General features: G+C 42.7%; 1 protein-coding gene across 5 annotated transcripts in view; it reads left to right on the plus strand.

Moving 5' to 3' along the window:
- Positions 1 to 27,895, plus strand: part of RASSF4 (Ras association domain family member 4) — a 116,757-nt gene that overhangs the window by 18,722 nt on the left and 70,140 nt on the right. For 3 of the 5 annotated variants that reach the window (XM_030203180.1, XM_030203184.1, XM_030203182.1), the window contains exon 2: positions 27,687 to 27,783. In XM_030203180.1, the coding sequence (XP_030059040.1) occupies positions 27,725 to 27,783 (59 nt within the window). In that variant the 5' untranslated portion in view covers positions 27,687 to 27,724. Of the gene's footprint in view, positions 1 to 6,702; positions 6,823 to 8,752; positions 9,022 to 27,686; positions 27,784 to 27,895 lie in introns of those variants that run through there. The other 2 variants (XM_030203183.1, XM_030203181.1) reach the window with 2 other exon arrangements.

Below are 27,895 nucleotides of genomic sequence, written 5' to 3' on the forward strand. Positions count from 1 at the left end.
ATTTATAAGGGGAAGGAAAATAGCAAAGAACATGCGAAGAATAATTCTTGCTTTGGAAAAAGTGCAGAGGGAGGGAACACCGGCAATGTTAATTAGTTTTGATGCCGAAACGGCTTTCGACAGGGTGGACTGGGGGTTCCTTTTCGAAACACTTAAGGCGTATGGGATGAATGGATTCTTTCTACAGGCTGTTAGGGCATTATATAATGACCCTCGGGCGCGAGTCTTGGTCAATGGTCTAGGGTCGGAGTGGTTTCCTATAGGCCGGGGAACGCGCCAGGGATGCCCTCTCTCTCCACTCCTTTTTGTGTTAACACTTGACCCATTGATACGAGAGATTGGGACTAATACAGATATACAAGGAGTACATATTCGAGATAGGGTATTTAAAATTGCGGCATTCGCCGATGATTTGCTGGTGTTAATTACAAATCCAAAGAGGTCCTTGGGATATCTTATGGAAAGCATAAAGGAATATGGAGAATTTTCGGGGTTACACTTAAATTATATGAAATCTGAGGCCCTGGCGAGTCCGGAGGTCAGGAGGGCGGACTGGGAACAGTTCCCGCTGCGCTGGGTGACTGGATCCTTTACGTATCTGGGTATCCAATTAACAATAGATCCAGCAAGGCTGTACGCCTGTAATGTTCCTCGGTTATTGCAGAACACAAAGGTACAGTTGGTCAAGTGGACCTCCTTTGCCGTTGTCACTGATGGGAAGGATACATTTGTATCGTATGCTGGTGTTCCCGAAGTGGCTATACATGTTACAAACATTGCCAATACGGTTATGGAAAAAAGATTTAAAAGCCCACCAGAGACAGGTAAATCGTTTTTGTTGGGCGGGGCGGAAACCAAAACTCAGGTGGAATAGTCTTGGCGGGACCCAGGTGAGTGGGGGACTGGGGATTCCTGATATGCGCACATATAACCAAGCATGTCTGCTCCGCCATCTGGGAGATTGGGTTTTGGGCACGGCTATATACACTGATACACAATTGGAGCGCCTGTACTTTAGCCCCTGGCACCTTAATTACCTCTTGCACACAAAATTTAGTAATCTCCCGCAAGGGGTAAAACGTAGCTGCCTTTTGCAGCCTTTGCGATATTTGTGGAGAGAGGTAGTGGGACTTTTAGGGCATAATCCGGAGCAGAGTGTACTGCTGCCCATTATGGGTAATGGGGATTTTTTGCCTGGGAGGGAAAATAAGGTCTTTCGAGACCTGGAGAAGAAGGGAGTGATACTTTTAGAGTATTTCCTACAGAGAGATGGGAAAGTCATGACTTATTTAGAATTTGAGAGGCTCTGTACTGGAGGAATATTAGCGAAACTAGCTTACTACCAATTATCACATTATATATATAGCCTCCCCGCCGCAGACCTATTACCAGAGTTTGGGATGAGTATCAGGGAGCTCCTGGCCGGGGATGCAGCTGGACAAATATCAGTGTCCTGGTTTCACAAGGTGCTGATAGGGAAACAACCTAAAAGAGATGTTAAACCATTAGCTGAGAAATGGAGCCAGGAGGCGGGAAGTAGAATAATAGAGGGGATTATATTAGCCGCGCTTCAGGGAGGAGTAAGGGTGGTGCATAGTTCTGAGTTACAGGAATGCCACTTTACAACTATCCATAGGGCATATTTTTCAGCTAAACAGGCGTGGTATGCGGGTGTGGTGGAAACCAGTGAATGCCCCAAGTGTGCAGTGGACAATGCATCGTTTCTCCACGGGGTGTGGCAGTGCAGGGTGATACAGGGGTTCTGGTCGGCTCTCTCCCGGTTCCTAAGTTGGGTCCTTAGATATCAGGTGGACCTGTCCTTTGAGCGGGTTTTATTTAGTTCAGTGAGGGTTTGGAATAGAGGTTCCCTAGAGGAAAAGATTTTTCTTAGCAAAGTTTGCATTTTGGGGAAAAAATGTATTCTCAACCATTGGATCATGGATAAAGGCCCCTCTTATTGGTACTGGAGGAACAAGCTTCATGAGCTGATGTTATGGGAAATGCAGGATGCTCGTAGCTCACCAAAGAGGCGGCAGCGGTTCATGAAAGTCTGGGGGGCCTATTTGCAAAAAATATCCCCAAGAGCACGGAGTCAAGTATTGAATGTTTTAGGTTAGATCGGGTGCATGGAAGAGATGTGATAGGAACGAATGGGTTGAGAATTTGTGGTAAGCCGTCATTGCTGGAAGTTAAAGGTGCGATGAGTGGAAGAGGAGGTTGGAAGCCTCAATTCTTACTGTCATGTTCGCTACAGTACCCACATGAGAAGATTGGGATATCAAGTTGGTGTAGGGGGGGTATGTTCTGTGTCTATCACATGCTCACTTGCTACTAAGTGGTGCTATAGTGAAGGGGAAAGGGGATAGGTAAGAGGGAGGGAGTTGGGGGGAGGGGTAGGGGGGAAGAAAAGGTTGACTGATACGGGATAATGTTTAATTGGCATTGGGAGTGCTGTCGAAAGGTATGTTCAAGTTTTGAGTTTGATTTGTTGCAAGTATATAATGTCATAATATGCGTAAATCCTAATGGCAAATATTAACAAGGGTTCAATGAACATGTACTCCACAGTGGTGACCTACTGCGACGGGGGGCTATAAGAGCCAAAAGCCCCTTGCGCATCTTTGTCAGCAAGACATCAAAGGAGTGGGGCACTGTTGGAACCTTTTTGACAACACAGCGGTGTTTGTTATGTGGGCAACCTTATGTTATATAAAGGATTAAGCGGGTTAGAGATTTAATATTGGTAAGCACTTGTTGGAGTTTTTGCATAACGTTGGGATTGGAATGGGGTTGGGGTAAAGGGAAGGGAAGGGTTGGGGGGAGGGAAGAGAAAGGGGGGGGGAGAAAATGTATGGAACTACATGTTTAAGAAATGTTTCATTGGGAGTTAACTGCTGTATTTGATGTTATTCCATCAATAAAATAGATTTAAATTAAAACAAAATAGGAGAAAATTTAATTTTTAATTCGGGACTCGTTGCTGGAGCAAGGGGTAAAAAGTAGTTAATGTAACCGGGCTTAAAAAAAGGGTTTGGATAAATTCCTGGAGGAAAGGTCCATAAACTGTTAGTAAGGCAGACCTGGAAAAAGCCACTGCTTATCCTTGGGATTAAGTAGCATGGAATATTGCCACTTTTTGGGACTCTGTCAGGTACTTGTAACCTGAACTTCCAAATTGGCTCCTCTCAGTAAACTAGTAGATGGCACATATTCAAATAAGATATGAGGAAAAGACCTCGATGTACAGTAACCAAAATATGAATTTTTATTTGTTACACTTGATATACTGCAAAATTGATCCTAGACAGGAGACTAAGTGGTTTAACACAATAAAATAAAAATTCTGGCCAGTGCTGATGCAGGGAAAATCGGGGGAGATAGATAAAGGATGCGGGAGTGCTACGGGAAAGGCATAGGGAATGAGAGGAAGGGAAGTAGGAGGCGGAAGAAGGACACAGGACTGAGTGTGCTTGTTGCTGTGCCTCTATACTCTTTGGCAATAATGGCCACAGTTTCGCCCACTAGGGCTGCTTCAGAGCAAACCCTAAATCCTGATATTGTCTGGTTTCTTAAGGGAGTTACTCCTTTGTGTTCTCCTTTTAGGAGAGTTTGTCCAGAATGTCATCTTATCTTGGTGCGTGGAGCTCTTCCAAGGTTTACTTTGCACCTCTTGCTAAAGCCTTGATCAAAGATCTTTGAAATCATTTTTTTATAGTCCTTTGCTCCTCTTCAGGAGGATCTTCAGGGACACGGGCTCTGTCTTGTAGGCATTTTTTCTTGTACCTTTCTGAGGCGGCAGCCTGCCTGAGGGCAGTTCCTTCTTCTCTATCTAGGCTAGTTTACTCCTTTCATCTTAAATATGCGTACCTTTGCTTTAAAGGGAAGCTTATATCTCAGGTTCCTGTTTGCTATATCTCCTGGACATTACGAGGGTTCTGATATGCTTCTTCAGCTCTCCCGGTGCTTTCTTCAGCTTATTTGTCGGGGAAGTTGCTGTCCTTGATGTGCAGGCTGTTTCTGCAAGATCCCTTCTACTTCTTGTGCTAGGTGAGTATTCTTATTTGGTTGTGATTGCAGGTCCAGAGGGCTCCAGGTATTCTGTAGGGTGTCACAATCCCTCCCTAGTAAAGACTGCTTTTTTTTTTTTTTATATCCCATTAATCTGGACTGATCCTTTGGTGACATAATTGAAGGAAAAATTAGTTCTTACCTGATTTTCTTTATTTTAGTCTCAAAGGATCAATTCAGAACCTGCCCATGAGGTATATTCAATTTCTCATAATGGCCATGTTTTATGGGTCTCTTTGGCTCTTAGGCATGAAATTTTCAAGTTTTTATTTTATTCTGTTTCACATTGCTATATTTATAAAGGAGGCAGGAGTTTTTGCTTACAAGTAACATTTCCACTGCTTAGCTATCAAATACTGGCAGAGTCTGGCTGCACAGTACCATATAAAGCACAACTCATTAGTGCTCGCTGTCTCCACCTGCTGGCAGATGGGCATAACCCATTAGTCTGGACTAATCTTTTGGGACTAAAGGAAAGAAAATTATCAGGTAAGGACTAATTTTTCCTTACCCAAGGCCCACCCCATCCCTAGACCCCCAAGACCCCCATATCTCTTGTAGGAGGTGTTACAAGAAATGAATAAATATGTTACAAGAAATTATTTATTTTGGGGAAAATAGCTCGAGAGCACTTGCTACTGTTTATAATTTAAGAGCAGATGCTGTATTTATAAGTTTTAGGATATTAATTTCTCCACCAATCACCAAAGGTGATAATTGCAATAAATTAAATAGATTAAGTATATATAAAAGATACCATATACTCAGAACACAAAGAGACCATATTTTTAGCTTTAAAAATATTGATTTAATATACAATTGCACACGAGAGGTAGGTTTTAAGAGATCTTTACAGGTAATCTGTGCATAAAATAGAACAAAGTAGCAGGTAGGTTAACTTACAAGTCCTTGTTACAAGCATGCTGTGGTCCAGCTGATTGATGAGCACATGGTTAGGACAGGAGGGCTTCTGCAGTGAATGGATCTGAGTTGCTTGCAGCTGAAGAGAATCTGAGTTGCTTGCAGTTGAAGAGAATCTGACTCTTGGGAAACAGCTTGTCCTTTTATACCTTGCAAGCTGCAGGAGGATATGCCATGTGTATCTTTGCTGGCTTCCTGGTTTTTTGCACACGACCCCTGAGTCCTGGTCTCATGGAGGTTTGATAACAAGAGATGACATGTCACAAGACTGAAGCTGGTCTCCACCCAAAGAGGTTTTAATTCTCCCCAATGCAGCTACCGCCATCTTGGTACACCCAAAACAATGAAATAGGATGACAAGCTCCGCCTACTGGCTTCAACCCTCCTAATGGGCCATATAGGCTCAAACTGTCTCCTGTTATCAAACCTCCTTTGGTGCTACTATCCAGACAGGCTCCTTTAGTCCAGGATCGGAAGGATAGTAAGCATAAGGCGTTGGATATTAGATGGAGGGTGATGGATCAAACGACTGTAGGGTGAAAGTATGGAAAATTTGTAAAAACTTTAAAGAACAGCATTGGATACATGTTCTTAATAGTGTTAACCTGTTTGATCTCAATTCTGAAATTAAATGGACCTCGCTGATCTGATTTAGTTTGGGAAGTTTTGCTATTGGTTGGATGAAGTCAGGTGGTTAGAGTTGGATAGTATAAGAGCAGTTTAAAAATTCTGATGCCATCTTTGTCCTGAAAGAACTGTGGTTTAGAGGCGATTTTGGCACTAAATGGTATTTATATTTTACTAATTTATTTTAAAAGTTGATTTTTTTATGTACCAAATGAATGATATGTGTGCTGTTACAGGGGATGGTCCTTGAAAAAGCTAGTAGGTGAAACATGGTATAAGTTGGACAGATATTCCCCAAGCCTATTTGGGCATCTTTATATTAAGATAAGTGACGATTTGATAATAGAATACAAAAATAGTGTTGTGAAAACTTATAATAAATCTTCCTTTAAATTATTAAAGGACTGATGACGAATAGGATACATAAAGCTTGGAGGATGTGAGATGATTGAGCCCTGAGTGGTGCCACTGAGGTCATGTGTAAAATATCAAAAGGATAGCTTATTATGGTCTTGAGATTTTGTTGTGATACCTATATGTTGTATGTCTTGAGACATTACTGAGAAGCCTGTTGCTAGCTATAATCTGTTTCAGAACATGTCATATTTAGATGCAGGGAAGAGGTATGGGGTGGGCAGGCAGTTCACAGGAAGGCGTGCTCAGATTTCTTCCTACTGTTTTGGCCTGGCTTTTCTCCTCTTAGGCTTACCTCTCATGAAAGCAGTGCTAGGATCTGTGCACTGGCACAGAACGCTCTAATCCGAGCAAGAAAAAGGGCTCAAAGAATATGAGAGCGAGAGAGTTTTCAAATGTCTGTGGCATACTCCTAATGAGTGCCACTTGGCATCTCTGCAAGTCAAAAGACCAGTGATGGTCTCCTGTTACTAAGAAAAACTTGAGGTAGTTGCCAGCAGTAAAGCTAGATATAAATTGTATCCTGGGCTTGTTTTCCAAGCTAGAATGTGGGCCTTGGGAATTTTCATAAAGCTGTGTTTGTTGAAGACAATTGGCACAGAATGCAGCTGCACCAGTTCTCACAAAACAAGGAAGGAAGAGTTTAGTCTTCCTTTTTCACAGCTGTTGCAGACTTTCAACCATTGTAGTAGAAAAACTCTTGTTACACTGTGGATTTCATAAGATTTAGTCCAAAGGTGTTAAAAGGAGGATGAGAGATGTGAATTAGTTCAGCCTAGGTCAACAGAGAAGGTAAGTAAACTGCAGTAATGTATTAAGATGATAGAGAAAAATTACTAGGGCAGGAAAGAAGAATCAGCAATGGATTTAAATAATGTGTGACCGATAAAGAGATAAGAGAGGACCGCTTCAGGTTTCTGGTGCACAGGAAAATGTTGACAAGATTGAGGCAGATGAGTGAAACTGGAGTTTTATCAGAAGACTTGGCCAGTGAGCAGTGTGGGAGTGATCCCATGAAGATCAATTTTCAGTAAGCCACTAAGTGGCAGAGGTATCCCTGTTACCCTGTTATTTTTAGCCAATTTTTAAACTGCAACCGACAGCCTAGGCTTGCATCTGAAAATTCTTCCAAATGTAATCGGGCAAAATTTGTTCATTTGTTTGTGCAACTAGGAATGCTTCCCAGTACTAGCTCTTTTAAACTGGGTAAATTTGTGCAGGCAGTAATTTGCCCCAACAAAATACATCGTGCAAGCAGGGGGAAAATTTGACAGAAATTTGTCTGGCTAACGTCTGGAGTTATATTGCCCTGAAGGCATTTAAGATCTTAACCATGCATATCAGTCACTTCCTTGTCATCAAGCAGATGAAGCCATTACGTATGGGTTGTGTCCATCAACCAGCAGGGGGAGATAGAGAGCACTCAACTTTTCACAGTGCCTCATGGCCAGCCAGCTCCACTGCCTCTTCAGTATTCTCTATCTCCCCAAGCAGGGTGGCTGCAGCTTCTTCGAGCTCCATCAGAAATCTGCCTGGGGGTGGCTCCTGGCTTGTCAGTTGTTAGCCGGGGTGTTAGTGGCTATAGCAGCTTCACTTTGAAGGCACATAGGTCAGCCCTTTCCCTGCCTTACCCATGCCCCCGTGGATGTGGACATATTAGCTTGCTTTTCCCTGTCCTTTCCCACTCAGTGGATGCAGGCACATTGGTTCGCCTTTCCCTGCCTTTCCCACTCATCTGAGCCTCCGGAGTGTTTTTATTTACCTCTTTTGCCTCTGCTTTCCTCACAGTGTTAAATAAATAAATAAATAATTCGCGTCGCAGCGATCTTGGAAAAGAGGTTTTTTCCTTGAGATTCTTCTGCAGGACCGGAGCTGTGATACTCGATCTAGTGAGGTAAGAGTGTTTTCTGACACCTCCGGGGTGGGCCCACGATCGGGACGTTTTTGGCGCAAACCGCCATTTTTTAATTTTACCAATAGATTATGAAATAAAACGTAGGTTATGAAATAAAACGTTAACTTTACTGAACAAGTCAATCTATGTTAAATTTCCAGGAATGCAGTCAAGGGGTTAACTTTTAGAAGTTGGATCTTAAAATGATAGCTTCCTGCTTTTAGCTTTTATTCATGCTCAGTTCTACAACAGTCTCAGGGGCCAATGCACAAAAGTCCCCATAAAGCACCACTCGTTATTTCCACCTCAGTAAAAATTACCAAGGTGAAAATAGCTAGTGATGCTCAAAAAAAAATGGAATGCAAATGAGCTGCTTAGCAAAAACAGCAGCAGCTTGGTAAGGAAAAAGCCAGTCCGTAAGTTGTGCATGCACAGAGCAATCACTAAGTGTGGCTGCTCTGTGCATACTCGGAACAGCATGCTACCCATGGCTTTTATACACACATATAAGCTGCGTCTATGAAAGCCGTGTGTAGTGTGTGAAGATAGTTCCAGTTCTTCAGGAATGGTCACTGGAGGGTTAAGAGCACCAGGAAAGCATCACCCCTGTTCTCCAGTTGGATGCAAATGAAATCCAGATGTTGAGGTGACAGTCATCAAGAATTCAACCCAAAATTTTCAGTGGAGGGGGAAAATCTTTGTTGTAATCTGGAGCAAAAATTAGAGCAGCATGAGTAATTTTTCTCCCCTGGACGGCCTGTAAAATCTTCTGGCTATGTTTCTTTAGCTTGCACCTTTTTTCTTTTTTTTTTTTTTTACATTATTTAGGAGCATGAGCAGTGTATCTTGAATGTTTGGTAGAGGGGAGGATTGCAATCATTTTTGTATGGTTGGAGAGACCTTCAGTTACCAACCTTTTGCCTGCACAACCTAATAACACTGAAGTCTACAGTACGGAACAATATAATTAAAGGGCTCTTTCCAATACCGAAGAGGATGGAAGCTTTTGCTTGCAAACATGGCCAGGCAGGCAGCTGGTGATTCCCATCCTCTGAAGATACTACGACAGCTCCTGACCTCCTGCAAAAATTTTCAAGGTAGGGGCTACATTTTTTCACTGCTTGTAAACGGCTGTGCGTCGCTTGGATTGCATGTTTGAATGCCAAACAGTTCATTTAATTATATTAGCATAGGATTCCCACTGTCTGCTGTCCCGCAGGGTAAAAAGTCCGCTGAGCCCCTTTGTGCATTGCCCACTGAATAACATGCTCGCTAAACTGAAAACAGCATAAGGAATGGCAAGTCAAATGCAAAGTGCTGATAAGGAAGGCAAAGAGGGACTTTGGAAAAAAGATTGCGATGGAGGCAAAAACACATAGTAAAATTTTTTTTTAGGTATATTAAAAGCAAGAAGCCGACAAAAGAATACGTTGGACCGCTAGATGACTGAGGGGTAAAAGGGGCACTCAGGGAAGACAAAGCCGTAGGGGACAGATTAAAATAATTTTTGCTTCGGTCTTAACCAAGGAAGATTTGGGAGACATACTGGTGCCAGAAATGGTATTCAAAGCTGATGAGTCAGAGGAACTGAATGAAATCTCTATAAACCTGGAAGATGTAATGGTGCAGTTTGATAAACTGAAGAGTAGCAAATCACCTGGACTGAATGGTATTCATCCCAGAGTACTGATAGAATTGAAAAATGAACTTGCAGTAGTGATATGTAATTTATATTTAAAATCAATCATGGTACCAGAAGATTGGAGGGTGGTCAATGTAACGCTGATTTTTAAAAAAAGGTTCTGGAGGTGATCCAGGAAATTATAGACCAGTGAGCCCTGACGTTTGTGCCGGGCAAAATGGTACAGATCATTATAAAGAACAAAATTGCAGAGTTTATTCAAAAGCATGAATTAGACAAAGTCAACATGGATTTAGTGAAGAGAAATCTTGCCTCACCAATCTATTACATTTCTTTGAAGGGGTGAACAAACGTGGATAAAGGTAAGACTGTTGATATTTGTATATCTGGATTTTCAAAAGGCATTTGACAGAGGAAATTGGAGAGTCATGGGATAGGACATAGTGTTCTATTGTTGGTTAAAAACTGGTTAAAAGATAGAAAACAGAGTAGGGTTAAAAGTTCCGTATTCTCAATGGAGAAGGGTAGATAGTGGGGTTCTCCAAGGGTCTGCATTGGGATTGCTGCCTTTTAACACATTTATAAATGATGTGGAGATGGGAGTAACTACTGAGAGTGTTAAATTTGCTGATGACACAAAGTTATTCAAAGTTGTTAAATCACAAAAGGATTGTGAAAAATTACAAGAGGACCTTAGGAGACTGGGCATCCAAATGGCAGATGGGGTTTAATGTAAGCAAGTGCAAAGTGATGCATGTGGGAAAGAGGAACTCGAACTATATCTTCATAATGCAAGGTTCCACATTTAGGAGTCACTGACCAGGAAAGGGATCTAAGTATCATTGCTGATGACATGTTGACACCCTCTGCTCAGTGTGTGGTGGTGGTGGTGGCTAAGAAAGCAAATAGAATGTTGCTAGGAATAAAATGGAAAACAAAAATGAAGACATTATAATGCCTTTGTATCGCTCCATGGTGCGACCACATCTCGAATATTGTCAATTCCGGTCACCGCATCTCAAAAGAGATATGGTGGAATTAGAAAAGGTACAGCGAAGGGTGGCAAAAATGATAAAGGGGATGGGACGACTTCCTTATTAGGAAAGGCTAAAGCAGCTAGGGCTCTTCAGCTGGGAGAAAAGACGGCTGAGGAGAAATATGATAGATGTCTATAAAATAATGAGTGGAGTGGAACAGGTAGATGTGAATTGCTTGTTCACTCTTTCCAAAAAAATTTAGACTAGGGAGCACACAATGAAGCTACAAAGTAGTAAATTTTAAGACGAATTGGACAAAACTCAGTGTGTAATTAAACTCTGGAATTCACCAGAGAATGTAGTAAAAGCAGTTGGCTTAGCAGGACTTAAAAAAAGGGTTGGATAGATTCCTAAAAGAAAAGGCAGTTAGCTTAATGGGATTTAAAAAGGTTTGGATAGCTTCCTAAAAGAAAAGTCCATAAGCCATTATTAAAATGGACTTGGGGAATATCCACTGCTTATTTCTAGGATAAGCAGCATAAAATGTATTGTACTGGTTTGGAATCTTGTCAGATACTTGTAACCTGGATTGGCCACTGTTGGAAAGAGGATGCTGGGTTTGATGGACCTCCGGTCTGTCCCAGAATGGCAATACTTATGTTCTTGTGGTCAAAAAAGCATATTGCTGGCCCGGTAGGTTTTGTGCCTCGGGCCCTCAATCACTAACATAGTCCCATCCCAGACCTTGGAAACCTTCACACCTCTAACTCTGGACCCTTAAATTATTCTCTTAACATTTCTAGAGAGAGAGAATAATTCAAGGATAATAATTCAACTGCTCCCCCAGGGTGTATTTTCCATCAGGGATCTAACCACCAGCACTCTTCCTCCCCATTTTTTTTTTGAGGGGAGGGGGAGCAGGTCACTATCAGGCTTATTTTGTGCCTGCAAAACTGGGGGAAAAGTGGGGTATAAATGTGCTAAATAAATAAAATAAATTTTCGAAAAAGAAGGGCGCCCATCTTTCGACACATCGCAAGATGGGCGTCCTCACAGGGTCGCCCAAATCGGCATAATCGAAAGCCGATTTTGGGCGTCCTCAACTGCTTTCTGACGCGGGGATGACCAAAGTTCACTGGGGCGTGTTGAAGGCATAGCGAAGGCAGGGCTGGGGCGTGCCTAACATATGGGCGTCCTCGACCGATAATGGAAAAAAGAAAGGCGTCCCTGACTGACACTTGGACGACTTTACCTGGTCCTTTTTTTTTTTTTCTTACGACCAAGCCACAAAAATGTGCCCTAAATGACCAGATGACCACCAGAGGGAATTGAGGATGACCTCCCCTTACTCCCCCAGTGGTCACTAACCCCCTCCCACCCTCAAAAAATAATTTAAAAAATATTTTTCCAGCCTCTATGCCAGCCTCAAATATCATACCCAGCTCCATGACAGCAGTATGCAGGTCCCTGGAGCAGTTTTAGTGGGTGCAGCGCACTTCAGGCAGGCAGACCCAGGCCTATCCCCCCCCCCCTACCTGTTACACTTGTGGTGGTAAATGTGAGCCCTTCAAAACCCACCAGAAACCCACTGTACCCATTTGTAGGTGCTCCCTTCACCCATAAGGGCTATGGTAGTGGTGTACAGTTGTGAGGCGTGGGTTTTGGGGGGCTCAGCACACAAGGTAAGGGAGCTATGCACCTGGGAGCAATTTATGAAGTCCATTGCAGTGCCCCCTAGGGTGCCCAGTTGGTCCCCCTGACATGCCAGGACACCAGTGCACTATGAATGCTGGCTCCTCCCACGAGCAAAGGGGCTTGGATTTGGTAGTTTCTGAGATGGGCGTCCTCGGTTTCTATTATCGCCGACAATCGGGGATGACCATCTCTAAGGTCGACCTAAATTTTGCGATTTGGGCGTCCCCGACCATATTATCGAAACGAAAGATGGCCGCCCATCTTGTTTTGATAATACGGGTTTCCCCGCCCCCTCGCCGGGCGTCCTCAGGAAACCTTGGGCGCCCCTTTCAATTATGCCCCTCCACGTCACCCCTGCTTTGTAGTAGAAGTCGCCTACCGCTTTTGACATTATCTCACAAGGTCTGGGATTCTCCCTACGACCCCTTCATTCTTGAACTTCTCCCTTTTACCCCCTGCTCTCCCTGCCCCCTTGGTTCAGACTGAATCGAACTCTCCTGGGGCTCCTCCCTCTGCCATCCTCCACCAGCAACAGTGGATGTCATTGCAGGTTTTCAATCCCTTTTCTGCCACTCATGACACACAGGAAATTCCCCATTTTGAAACCCAGCAGGAGAGGAATATCTTGGGTATTAAATACACATTCAACCTACCTAGTCAGCAAAATGCTCTTATTTGTAACGCTTTCAGCATGCACATTACAATTACATAAGTACATAAGTACATAAGTAGTGCCATACTGGGAAAGACCAAAGGTCCATCTAGCCCAGCATCCTGTCACCGACAGTGGCCAATCCAGGTCAAGGGCACCTGGCACGCTTCCCAAACGTAAAAACATTCCAGACAAGTTATACCTAAAAATGCGGAATTTTTCCAAGTCCATTTAATAGCGGTCTATGGACTTGTCCTTTAGGAATCTATCTAACCCCTTTTTGAACTCCGTCAAGCTAACCGCACGTACCACGTTCTCCGGCAACGAATTCCAGAGTCTAATTACACGTTGGGTGAAGAAAAATTTTCTACTACTACTATTTAACATTTCTAGAGCGCTACAAAGTGTACGCAGCGCTGTACAAACACAGAAGAAAGACAGTCCCTGCTCAAAGAGCTTACAATCTAATAGACAAAAAGTAAAGCATTTAAATTTAAAATATTTAAGCAGTCAAGCACAAGAGAACAGTCACAGAAGGACAGAAGATGTTGAAGGGTGGTCAGTGTGATTAGGTGTAACTCTGGTTGGAGTAGTGGGAGAAGGTGATAGAAGAATAGAAATGGGTGAGGTAAAGTAATGAGTGGGTTGATAGGGAGGTTATATAAGACATGTCACTCTAGGGGTGGGTGGGTAGAGGGGTAGGGTGGGTAGGATTAAGTCTAAAGCAGGAGAAGGTATTCTCTGCAGCCTATCTGTGAGATGGAAAATGCTCTCTGAAGCTGCTGCTATAAGTTGTTAGTTTTCTCTCCCTGAAAGAGATCCAAGCCACACCCACGAAGTTCAAACTGTCAGTGGGGAGGGTGAGGGGAGGAAATGGCAGTGCTTGATGAAAAAGAGAGCTCAGTTTGATAGGAGATATACTATAGGATGTCATTCTGAGGCCAGGCTAAGTCTAAAGCAGGAGAAGGTATTCTCTGCAGCCTATCTGTGAGATGGAAAATGCTCTCTGAAGCTGCTGCTATAAGTTGTTAGTTTTCTCTCCCTGAAAGAGATCCAAGCCACACCCACGAAGTTCAAACTGTCAGTGGGGAGGGTGAGGGGAGGAAATGGCAGTGCTTGATGAAAAAGAGAGCTCAGTTTGATAGGAGATATACTATAGGATGTCATTCTGAGGCCAGGCTAAGTCTAAAGCAGGAGAAGGTATTCTCTGCAGCCTATCTGTGAGATGGAAAATGCTCTCTGAAGCTGCTGCTATAAGTTGTTAGTTTTCTCTCCCTGAAAGAGATCCAAGCCACACCATTCAACCTACCTAGTCAGCAAAATGCTCTTATTTGTAACGCTTTCAGCATGCACATTACAATTACATAAGTACATAAGTAGTGCCATACTGGGAAAGACCAAAGGTCCATCTAGCCCAGCATCCTGTCACCGACAGTGGCCAATCCAGGTCAAGGGCACCTGGCACGCTTCCCAAACGTAAAAACATTCCAGACAAGTTATACCTAAAAATGCGGAATTTTTCCAAGTCCATTTAATAGCGGTCTATGGACTTGTCCTTTAGGAATCTATCTAACCCCTTTTTGAACTCCGTCAAGCTAACCGCACGTACCACGTTCTCCGGCAACGAATTCCAGAGTCTAATTACACGTTGGGTGAAGAAAAATTTTCTCCGATTCGTTTTAAATTTACCACACTGTAGCTTCAACTCATGCCCTCTAGTCCTAGTATTTTTGGATAGCGTGAACAGTCGCTTCACATCCACCCGATCCATTCCACTCATTACTTTATACACTTCTATCATATCTCCCCTCAGCCGTCTCTTCTCCAAGCTGAAAAGCCCTAGCCTTCTCAGCCTCTCTTCGTAGGAAAGTCGTCCCATCCCCACTATCATTTTCGTCGCCCTTCGCTGTACCTTTTCCAATTCTACTATATCTTTTTTGAGATACGGAGACCAGTACTGAACACAATACTCCAGGTGCGGTCGCACCATGGAGCGATACAACGGCATTATAACATCCGCACACCTGGACTCCATACCCTTCCTAATAACACCCAACATTCTATTCGCTTTCCTAGCCGCAGCAGCACACTGAGCAGAAGGTTTCAGCGTATCATCGACGACGACACCCAGATCCCTTTCTTGATCCGTAACTCCTAACGCGGAACCTTGCAAGACGTAGCTATAATTCGGGTTCCTCTTACCCACATGCATCACTTTGCACTTGTCAACATTGAACTTCATCTGCCACTTGCACGCCCATTCTCCCAGTCTCGCAAGGTCCTCCTGTAATCGTTCACATTCCTCCTGCGACTTGACGACCCTGAATAATTTTGTGTCATCGGCGAATTTAATTACCTCACTAGTTATTCCCATCTCTAGGTCATTTATAAATACATTAAAAAGCAACGGACCCAGCACAGACCCCTGCGGGACCCCACTAACTACCCTCCTCCACTGAGAATACTGGCCACGCAATCCTACTCTCTGCTTCCTATCTTTCAACCAGTTCTTAATCCATAATAATACCCTACCTCCGATTCCATGACTCTGCAATTTCTTCAGGAGTCTTTCGTGCGGCACTTTGTCAAACGCCTTCTGAAAATCCAGATATACAATATCAACCGGCTCCCCATTGTCCACATGTTTGCTTACCCCCTACGCTATGTATTGTTAAATGTGCTGCTTGTTTAGATTTCTTCAGTTGTTCTCTGTGCCCCTTTGGTGTGATATTTGCAATATTCTATAGTGTCATGCACCCTTAGAAAGAATAAGGAAATATATAAATTATTTCTTTAACGGAGCAGTTTTCTTCAATGCTATGCAGATTATGATAAAACATGGAAGTTACTCTTTTGGTGTACTTGGATGCTTATAAGAGATTACCATTTTGTTCTCTTTTTAAGGATGTTCATTGTCATTAAATACGATGTTTCTAGTCTTATTAGAGTAGTCCTGTACTATTTCTGTAACCTTTGTTTAAGATGTTGTATTCTGTTTTGTGTAATCTCTTTTTATTCAATAAATACTTATTTAAAATAAAAAAAAAAGAATAAGGAAATATAAAAATTATTTCTTTAACTGAGCAGTTTTCTTCAATGCTATGCAGATTACAGCTTTGTACTAGACCCACGCAGGTCATATATATTTTTCTTAATTCCAGTATTATGTTAGGCAGATTTTTGTCACACTAAGCTGAAGGAGGAGTAGCCTAGTGGTTAGTGCAGTGGACTTTGATCCTGGGGAACTTGCCCCTGGTACAAAATAAGTACCTGAATATATGTAAACTGCTTTGAATGTAGTTGCAAAAACCTCAGAAAGGCGGTATATCAAGTCCCATTTCCCTTTCCCTTCCCTTCCCCTTTGTATCAACTTCAAATCAGGGTTTTTACTTTACCCACTGTCATATTTCACATGTATGTGATAGTTTAAAGATCCACAAGGTGGTGCTGTTTCACTTGCATAATTTGCTTAGTAGGGTCATTAGCAGATTCACTGCTCTATATTAAGGCATGGAGCGCTTATTCAATAGTTTGCTTAAGTGCAAAGGTATATACAAACATTTAAGCCTGTGCCTAACAAGCTGATTTGCAAATAAATGGTTTCCATATATATTGTGTTTCAGCATTGGGTTGTGTGCCTAAAAGTAAGTGTATGCCCTTCTTTATTTCAAAACTAGTAAAACATGCCCGTTTCTTGCGGCAATGAAACGGGCGCTAGCACGGTTTCCGTCCGGACCTCCCCCCCTCCGTACTCACCCCGTCGGCTTTCATCCGCCATTGTTGCGGAGCTCGGCACGCCACCGTCAATCTGCTGGCATAGCTGCGCCCGGACCTCCCCCCTCTCCCTACTCACCCCGTCAGCTTTCGTCCGCCATTGTTGCGGACCTCGGCATGTCGCCACCGTCAATCTGTTGACATTGCTCCGCCCTCGACGTCATCACGTTTGACACGAGGGCGGGGCCCCAATACAGTGTTTTCGGTGGCTTCACCACCACGAAGACTTCGAACCAGAAGGAAGTGCCCGGAGGACCTGACAGTGACGTCAATGTCCTCAGAACATTGAGGGCGAGTTTTATTATATAGGATGAGGATGAAAGGTGCATTGATGGCATTCTTGAAGTGAACTTACTTTCTGGAGGTATCCATGTAGTTGTCAAACGCATCACCAAAACGGACCTCTCCCCCCCCCCCCCCCCCCCCCAATCACCTCTTTTCTGTATGGTCAGAATTTCATATGTTATGAAAAGTGTATTCGTACTTATTTATTTATTAGGATTTATTTACCACCTTTTTGACAATTTAGCACACACAACTTACGGCGCCATTTATAGAATTTGGGGGAAGTGATTAATATATTAAGAAACTAACCTTTTTATTTCTTTTCCTGTGGGACTATTTCTTGTGGACTTAACAGGATTTTGCACAAAGCCAAAGACACAATAAAATTTGAAATAGCTAATATGAAGACTTGATATGAGTGGAGTACTATGGGTAGATATGAATTTGCTTGCTTACCCTTTCCAAAAATAGTAGGACTAGGGAGCACGCAATAAAGCTACTAAGTAGTAAATTTAAAACAAACTAGAGAAAATATTTTTTCATTCAACTTGTACTTAAACTCTGGAATTTGTTGCCAGAGAATGTGGTAAAAGCAGTTAACTTAGCTGGGTTTAAAAAAAATATTTGTATAATTTCCCAAAAGAAAAATCCATAAGCCATTGTTAAGATGGACTTGGGAAAATGCACTGCTTATTTCTAGGATAAGCAGCATAAAATCTGTTTTACTGTTCTGGGATCTTGCCAGGTACTTGTAACCTGAATTAGCCACTGTTGGAAACAAGATACTAGGCTTGATGGACCATTGGTCTGTCTCAGTATGGCAACACTTATGCTCTTATAATCATCGCATTCGCACAGCCATTACACATACTGTTAAGATATAATAGAGGTTCAAATTCAAATACAAGGCCAGTTTAAAAAAAAAGAAAATCCAAGGACAGCTATCTGTCCCCAGAATGCTAGCAGAAAGCAAGCTTGAATAAGTATATTTTCAGACCTTGTTTGAACAGTTTATGATTTTAAAGACAGTAGGGGCCCTTTTACAAAGGTGTGTAAGGGCCTACATGTGTTGAGCATGCGCCAAATCGGCATTACCACCCGGCTACTATGTGCCCTGGGTGGTAATTCTGAATTTGGCGTGAGCTGAAAACACACAGTAGAAAATTATTTTCTATTTTCTACCATCTGGCGCTTACCTGGTGGTAAACAGCAGTGGGTGTGCGCTGCATGCCTACCGCCCGGGTAGCACATGAGAACTTACCGCTAAGTCAATAGGTGGGAGTAAGGCTAAAAGTGAACGCGTGCTGGTTTGTGTATTGTGTGAGGAAGCAGGCAACTACAAGGATCAGAATGCACTGCAGCAGCAAGAGAGTCCGGGGGAGGACTCTAGGCAGGAGAGGGTAAAGCCAGAAGTTAATTGGAAAATTGAACCAGCTGTAAGAGGGTTTGAGGCAGCTTCATTAAGAGAGGGGTGAAAAGCTGTAGGGAGGAGTTGGAGTAGATCGGAAACACTGGAGCAGCTCTCTCTGGAAACGCTGACAACTGGAGAAGGAAAGTAAAGACTTCTGTTTGACTGTTTGAGTTTAAGAAACTGTCTTAAGTTGAGAAGGGTTTATCTAGCAGGCTCTGAGAAAGGACCCTTTTGAGTTAAAGAAAAAATGTTTATGTTAAAGAAGCCACAAGCCATAAGGAGTGTGTTAAATGGCCATTAATAAAACCCTTAACTCTAAGAAGCCTGGTGTTGGTGAACGTTTATGGTGAAGAGAAAAGAGGAGGCAGCAAGCTCTCCAGTGTGTGAGGCAGAGCCCTGGTGTGTGGCCACGCAGGGAAGAGCCCAGCAGTGACTGTGAGAGAAGCTAAGCAGGGTCATCCCTGGCCGGGTCCTGGAAGGGTGACCAGCTTCACAATTGGCACACATCCATTTCCAGCTCCTTAAAAAAAGGGCCCTTTTTCCAGGGCGCAGTAAAAACTGGCCTGGTGCACACCCAAAAGACACGCTCACACTGCTGCAGGCCACTTTTTGCCGCGGCTTACTTAAAGGGCCTCATAATGCACTATTTTTGGTGAATTCCTACTTAGCCTGAGAAGGACCAGGGAATGCAAGTTAATGGATTCAGGAAGATATAGATTCAGGAAGGGGAATAGGGGATAGTAAGAGACAGTAAATAGTCAGGGGTACCTGACCAAAGTATCTTGAAAGTAAGAACAAGCACAGCACCATATATAAAGCATTGCAATAGTCAAAGGATGACTACTGTCTTAAATTGGTGTTTAGAAAGATCTTAATTTCCTAACCATCTGCATCTTACAATAACTCTGCCAACCAACCCGAGAAATATGATGAACCACTATACCATCGACCTCCAAAACAACCCCTAATACCTTTAAAAAGGATAATACTGTAATTGTTCGTTCCCCACTTTTAAATCAAATGTAGTCTCCAAAACTGGACCCCCAAAACATAAAGTTGCAGATTTATTGATATTCCAAACCAGTCCACTTAACGTGAACCAACTCCTTTCTAGATCTGTTTGTTTTTGCACTACCTTCTCATCTCCTACCAACTGAGTAATAAGAGGAATATCATCTGTGTACACTAAAAACGAGAAACCAAAACATCTCACCACAGTCCCTAAAGGTGACATATAAATATTGAACAATAGCAGCAACAGTATGGCCAAATTCAGAACTCGCCTGGCCGAAACTTGGGGGCCCTTTTACTAAGCCACATAATCATCTACGTTCGCCAAAATGGAGTTACTACCGTGTGGCTCTTGCGGTAATTTCATTTTGGGTGCGCCTAATGGACACATGCCAAGTGGCATTTGACGTGCGTAGGTCATTACCGCCTGGATTCTTTACCGTTGGTTCAATGGCTGGCGGTAAGTTCTCAGACCCAAAATGGACGCGTGGCAATTCTGATTTTGCCGCACATCCATTTTTGGAAAAAAAAAAGGCCATTTTTACAGGCACGCTAAAAAAAATGGATTGGCATGCGCCCAAAACCCGCACCTACACTACCGCAAGTCATTTTTCATCGAACCTTGGTAGAAGGACCCCTTGATCAAATCATGTTCTAAAAGTCCTATCAGTCAAAAATGAATTACTCCAAGCCTAAACATCTGGCACCAAACCCAATGAGTTACACTGTTCCAACAAAATAGTTATATCAATCACATCAAAGGCTGCATTTAAATCAATGGATATTATTTTTTTTATTTTAGTTACATTTGTACCCCGCGGTTTCCCACTCATGGCAGGCTCAATGCGGCTTACATATACAGGTACTTATTGGTACCTGGGGCAATTAGCTGTGGGTGTAATTACTATTTCCTTCCCTCCCAATACCCCTCCCCCATTAATGTCTGTACCATACCAAATAACATTTTAGGCTTATGACTATGTGCATCTATTATTGAGAAAAAGATTGACATTTAGCTTTTCTAAGAGAGGCTAAATAAATATTAGATTCCTTTCTCTAAAGTTTTTTTTTTATCCTGTGGAGATTTTGTGTTCCGCCATCTTCTCTCTCCAAATTTCTGTTTATATTCATAAAGATTACTAGTAAGCCAGGAATTCTGTCTATCCTCCCTAGTATGGACTGATTTTTATAGGAGCAATTTTTTCTAAAGCTAACTTAACATTCATAGCCCAATTAGCATATAGTTTTTCAATCTTTCCAGAACCCATACTCCCTAATAAATCAGATAAGGTTTACTCCCAAAGGGGAATGTCAACTTTACTCCAAATTCTCTTCTACTTGAGATGCTATAGAAGCTTGCTTAGGGCCCAGTTTACTAAGCCGTGCTGGAGGTGCGCTAGCGTTTTTAGCTACCCGTGTAGATAACCATAATATTCCTGTGGGTACCTACACGGTTACAGCATGCTAATTTTTGGCATGCACTAAAAATGCCTACACACTTTAGTAAACAGAGCCCTTAATTTCTACAAAAATAGAGTCCAACACCCTGATGAGTAGCTCCCTTTACTAATTGTTGTAAACCTGCTTTCCCCAACAGAAATGTCATAAAATAAGCCTTTGCATCATAATGGGCATTAAAATCTCCCAAAACAAATCAGCATATCTCATCTTACAAAGTACAAGACTTAACTCAACTTCACCCATTTATCCATCTCAAAATTAATGCAAAAGTAGCAGAACATAGCTTCCCTAACTTTAAAATCAAACCTTCCATCCCATCTATTACCCCCCAATTTTTGCTGTTCTCAACTAAAATCCCCCCAAGCTATTATAGCAAACTCCTCCCTTTCTCCCAACCTAGGAAAATGCCAAAATTTAAAATCTCCCGGACATAAGAACACCTTAGTTCAGTGGTTCCCAAACCTGGTCCTGGAGGCACCCCAGCCAGTGAGGTTTTCGGGATAACCACAATGAATATTCATGAGAGATTTGCAAGCAGTGGAGGCAACTGTCTCTAATGAATATTCGTTGTACATATCCTGAAAACCTGACTGTAAGGGGTGCTTCCAGGACCAGGTTTGGAAACCACTGCCCTAGCTGGATCCCCACCTGGCTTTAACCAAGTTTTCAGTTAAAAACAGGACATCCAAATTATTTTGAGCAATCAGATCTTGAATCAAGCACAGAACAAACATTCAGTAACATATAACACGATACCTTATGTTTGCATGGTCTCACACGTGGTATTGTTAACAAACAACAATTATAAATTCATCCCAGCCCACTATTTCTATTATGCCTATCGTAATTGTTACATAACAACCATATACTGTTTGAATATGCTTGATTTCCATACACCTCCCTAAAAAACATCCCCACCCCACCCAATCCATCCCAAAGTAGAAACAAATGTGACCGAGTTATATTGCAGGCCTTTTCCCTATCTCTTAACGCCCAACTGTGATGTCACAGAAGATGGAGTCTTGTGATAGTTCTAGGGAGAGAAGCCCGATGTTAGTCTTGTGGAGACTGTTCTGGTGGCAGTGAGACAGAGCACCCTTGCACTGGCAGCTGCTTAGTTTCTCCAGCACAGGCCCTTTCCCTATAGCTTTACACCTGACTTTGGAAACTGGTCTTGAGAGTGTAAAGGCCACAGTGGTGCTCCCCAAGAGGACCAGGTCCTCTGGTGGAAAGACTTGTTCCAGGTAAGTAAAACAGTAATTAGGCACTGCGGTTGTTCAAATTTTCCGCTGGTAGCAGTGAGAAGGAAATGCCACTGATACAAACAGCCTTTAGCTCCTCCTACCTCAGAAGGGGAAGTAAGCCGTTTTCAACTGACATTCTGCACAGAAATGATGTAACTGGTCTGATCAGGCCCTCTGATTGAAAGACTGTTTCTGGGTAGGTACATCTGTATTCAGGCACTACAACTGTTATTTAGATGTTCTGGTGGTGGAATAATAATTCCACATACAGCTACACCATGGCATGTACAGGTTTTTTAAAAGTACCCATTTCGGCCAGCCCTTCACTGAAGGGATTAAGGGAGGTAGCCTTTTTAATCCCATATTTCTTTCTGCCTCCAAATTGATAATAAATAAAGATTGCAGCTTTTGTTAGCAACATTCACAACAGTTGTGTTGGCAAAATGGCTGGCATACACACGTAAGTGGCAAGTTTTCCTTGTTGATTTTTACTACTACTTATCATTTCTATAGTGCTTCTAGACGTAAGAGACAGTCCCTGCGTACAATCTAATCAGGACAGACAAACAGGACAAATAAGGGATAAGGGAATTACTTGAGGTGGGAATGATATAACAGACATAGGTACTGAACAAGTGATAGGGGTTATGAATTAAAAGCAGCTTCAATAAGGTGGGCTTTTAGCTTTTAGCCTAAATTTTGAAGACAGCCAGCGATGGAGCTTGACGTACTGACTCAGGAAGTCTGTTCCAGGTATATGGTGCAGCAAGATAAAAAGAACGGAGTCTGGAGTTGGTAGTGGAGGAGAAGGGTACAGATAAGAGAGAGTTACCCAATGAATGGAGTTCCCAGGGAGTAGTGTAGAGAGAGATAAGAGTGGAGAGGTACTGAGGAGCTGCAGAGTGAATGCACTTGTAAGTTAGTTAAAGGCATTTGAACTGTATCTGGAAATGGATAGGGAGCTAAAGAAGTGATTTGAGGAGAAGGCTAATATAAGTATAGAGACACTGGCAGAATATAAGTCGTGCAGCAGACTTTTGAACAGATTGTAGGGGAGAGAGATGGCTTAGTGGGAGACCTATGATGAGAAGCAAGTTGCACTAGTCTAAGCAAGAGGTAATAAGAGTGTGGATAAAGATTTTAGTAGTATGCTCAGAAAGGAAGGGATGAATTTTGGTGGTATTACAAAAAAACAGCAGGTTTTAGCAGTGTGTTGTATATGTGCAGAGAGAGAGAGGAGTCGAAGATGACTCCAAGGTTATGATCTGATGAAACAGGGAGGATGAGAGTGTTATCCACAGAGATAGATAATGGGGGAAGAGGATAGGTAGGTTCAGGGGGAAAGATAAAAAGCTCAGTCTTGGTCATGTTTAGTTTCAGATGGCAGTCAGACAGGCAGGCTGAGACTGGCCTGGATTCCTGCTGAAATTTCTGGAATGGAGAGGTAGATGTGGGAGTTGTCAGCATAAAGGTGATACTGAAAACCTGGGATGAGATTGGAGCACCAAGGGAAGAAGTATAGATGGAGAAAAGAAGAGGTACCAAGACAGAGCCCTGAGGTACACCAACTGATAGTGGGATAGACGTGGAGGATCAACCATAAGTTAAAAGTGCGATGGGAGAGAGAAGAAGAAAAGCAGGAAAAAACAGAGCCCTGAAATCCAAGTGAGGACAGCATATCAAGGAGTAGGTGGAAATCAACAGTGTCAAAAGCAGCAGATAAATCAAGAAGGATGAGGATAGAATAGAGACCTTTGGATGTGACCAGGAAGAGGTCATTGGAGACTTTAGCAAGAGCGGTTTTAGTTGAATGAAGAGGGTAAAAGCCAGATTGAAGCGGATCAAGAGTATCTTATTTTGAAGGAAGGTCAAGACAACAGCGATGAATAAGCATGTTCAAATAGCTCGACTAGGAAAGGGAGGAGAGAGATGGGGTGATTGTTGGAAGGACAGGTAGGGTCCAATGAAGGTTTGTTTTTTGAGTGGTGTAACTACAACATGCTTGAAGGCATCAGGAACATTTGCAGTGGAAAGTGAAAGATTGAGGATATGACAGATAGAAAGGGGGATAGTAAAGAGCAATGGTGCTGGGTAGATGGGTGGGAATAGGATCAGAGGAACAGGTAGCTAGTTTCGAGGAGGAAAGAAAATGTGCAGGTTCCTCTTCAGCTATTTCAGAAAAGGAAGAAAAGGAGGCAGGGGTTGAAGGACGGTTGATAGAATGGACTGGGGAAGGAGAGGTGGAGGTGACTTGGTTGAGTACTCAAGGTTAATCTTGTGAGCCTTATCGTGAAAGTAGTCAGCCAGGGTCTGGGGAGAAAGTGAAGGGGATGTTGGAGGTAAAGGTACTTTGAGGAGAGAGTTCAGTGTGGCAAAGAGATGTCAAAGGGTTTGATCCAAGAGAGTTTGTCAAGTAGATATAGCAGTCCTGTTTGGCAAGTAAAAGAGCAGAGTGAAAGGAGGCCAGCAAGAGTTTGAAATGTATGAAGTCAGCATGGGCACAGGATTTCAGCGAAAGGCATTCAGCAGATCGGGCACAGGAATGTAGGTAGCGGATTCTAGAGGTCAGCCAAGGCTGGATTTTGCTATGCCTTACAGAACGGGAAATAGGAGGAGCAAGAGTATCCAGAGCAGAGGAGAGAATATTATTATATAGGAAAAGACAGCCTCATTGACAGACTTGGATAACATAGGGTTGAAACACTGATGGAGAGACTGCAAGAGTCAATAGCCTGAAGATTCCTAAATGTATTGGTGGGGATTGGATGGGACTTTGGTGGGGGGGGTAGTGTTTTAAGTGTGAAAGTTATCAGAGAGGGGAAGAACTGAGGTGCAGAAACTGGAGTGTGTGCAGTTGAAAAAAAATGATAAAATCAAGACCGTGGCTATTCTGGTGAGTAGAGCTAGTGGGGCAAAGTTGAAGGTTGAAAGAGGATGTTAAAACAAGAAACTGAGAAGCATAAGACTCAGAGGGATCATTAGCATGAATGTTAAAATCCCCAAGAATGAAGGAAGGAGATTAAGGTTCAAGAAAGAAGGAATGACAGGAATGCCAGGAGTCAAAGTCGGTGAGAAAGGAAGAAAAGGGACTTATCAGTGGGTCAATAAATGACTGCTACCCGGAGAGGTAGAGGAGTGAATAGACGGATGGAGTGGACTTCAAAGAAAGAAAGCAGTGAGACTGAGGTAGAAGAAGAGGTTGAAATCTACAGGAGGGTGAGAGTACTAGCCCACCACCACCTCCGAGGTTGAAATCTATAAGAGGGTGTGAGTAGTAGCCCAATACCACCTCCATGGCCAACCGGTTGAGGAGTACGGGAGAAAAGGTAACCTCCATGATACAGGGCTGCAGCCGATGCAGAATCTTCAGGGCAAAGCCAAGTCTCGGGGCAAGCAGATGGAGAGTACGAGAGATAAAGAGGTCGTGGATGTAGGAAAGTTTGTTGGAGACAGAGTGGGCATTCCACAGAGCACATGAGAAAAGTAGAGAAGAAGGGGGGGAAAGGCTGTGCAGATGATATGCAGATGGGCTGTAAGTCCTCCACAGCACCTGGCAGGCAGCCAGAGGCCTTGGGTGCATCAGGGTGGACCTGGGAGTCACCTCTCAGAAGGCTGTGAGGATATACAGATGAGTTGCAAGTCCTTCACAGCATGTATATTTGTAAAAAGTCTACTCCTGCGGTATGTGTCAGCAAACGTGCACTTCTGCAGGTAATTTAGTAAAGCCCTTGTGATAGTATATTACTATTAGTTTCTTGGTCTTTACTTCTTTGAGACACCTTCCTGCCCCCCCCCCCCCCCCCCCCCAATATGTAGTGGACTATAGAAGATTAGTGATTTTTGTTTTTCTTCATATGATGATCTTTATTATCCTCAGCACTTAGAGTGTTTAGAACTGATCTTTCTTTATCCGATTCTGTTTATGGATTTATAATTTTGTAACTTCAAAATTTTAAAAAGCCTATACATTGGCAGATCTTCTAAAATACCACTGGAATTCAGCACCTACTGACCTGGATGTCTCAGTTCTGATATCTATGTTCTATCTAAAATAGTGAACACTTTTACAGGTTAACTTTGTCCAGATATTCAGCCAGTGGCGTACCTACCTTGGTTGCCACCCGGGAAGGAACATACACACACACACACACATACCCCTGGGGTGGAGTACCTCCCTCCTCCGACCAAGGGAATGCGCTGAATGCGGCTGTCTGCTCTGCAGGTCCCCAGCCCCGGAACAGGAAGTTGATGTCGGAATACTATAAGTGAATGTGTGGTTGGATGGGAGAATAGTAACTGGGTGTGGCCAGAAAACTGGATCACAAATCCCACATTCTGATAGAGAATTCCAGAGAGCAGGTATTAGTAAACATAAAGGGAGTAAGTTTATAACAAGTTTCTTAGCGGGAAAGTTCAGAAAGGCTCCCATTTTATAAAAAACAACATAGGTGCTCAGAATCATCCCCAGTATCACTCAGATTCTCATGGTATTAGTCCTTATGTATGTGACTAGATGCAGAGAAGGGCGACGAAAATGATAAAGGGGATGGGACGACTTCCCTATGAGGAAAGGCTAAAGTGGCTAGAGCTCTTCAGCTTGGAGAAAAGGTGGCGCTGAGGAGATATGATAGAGGTCTATAAAATAATGAGTGGAGTTGAGCGGGTAGATGTGAAGCACCTGTTCACGCTTTCCAAAAATACTAGGACTAGGGGGCATGCGATGAAGCTACAATGTAGTAAATTTAAAACGAATCGGAGAAAATGCTTCTTCACTCAAAGTGTAATTAAACTCTGGAATTCATTGCCAGAGAATGTGGTAAAGGCGGTTAGCTTAGTGGAGTTTTAAAAAGGTTTGGACGGCTTCCTAAAGGAAAAGTCCATAGACTGTTATTAAATAGACTTGGGGAAAAGCCACTATTTCTGGGATAAGCAGTATAAAATGTTTTGTACATTTTGGGGATCTTGCCGGGTATTTGTGACCTGGATCGGCCACTGTTGGAAACAGGATGCAGGGCTCGATGGACCTTTGGTCTTTCCCAGTATGGCAATACTTATGTACTTATGACTAGCTAGGTGGTTGCTCTTCTCCCTAACCTTTAATGGAAGAAGCCAGGTATGTGTTTTTAGGGGAACATTGGGTAGTCCTTTAGTTATAATTTCTGATAATAGTATGGTCTTTGTCACCAGTCAAAAGGGCATATCCAGTGAAAATCTGATTTGAACAAATATAGTATGCTTGAGAAGCTGGCATCTTTGTAGGTTGAGCTACCTCATAATGAAGATCCTGCCCCCCCCCCCCCCCCCCCCGAAAAAAAAAGATATTGCAATCCATGGGTTTTTGAGATCCATAGGCCCCTCCTTCAGATGCAACTATGAGGTTTTGGAAGCCCCTATGCTTCAATTTATTTTACTTGGTTTAATAAAAGAGAGAACCTGCAACGATTACAGCATTCACCAGGTCCAGTGTATCTTTGAGAACTCTTTATTTCTTTTCATGTTGTGTTAAATTTATATAGATCTTCCTTTGAAAGTTTATTTTTATATTGTAGTTTCTACATAAACTTATAAAATATAGACTACTTAATTATGGAAGTCTGTTTTTGTTTATAGGAAGTGGTCCTTCATCTTTGTGAGCACCTGGAGAAAGGATGGAACACAGTCAGCCAAATCCTTATGTAAAGGTCAACAGCAGTAAATGCATTCTGAAGTAAGTATAAACATCTGCATACATGCAACGGTGTGTATATAAATATATAGATATATGTAAATGTATATTATGATGGTCTGCCACCATATTGGATATGCAACACTAGGACACT

This window comes from Microcaecilia unicolor, chromosome 5 (assembly GCF_901765095.1).
Source record: "Microcaecilia unicolor chromosome 5, aMicUni1.1, whole genome shotgun sequence".
Classification (NCBI taxonomy): domain Eukaryota; kingdom Metazoa; phylum Chordata; class Amphibia; order Gymnophiona; family Siphonopidae; genus Microcaecilia; species Microcaecilia unicolor.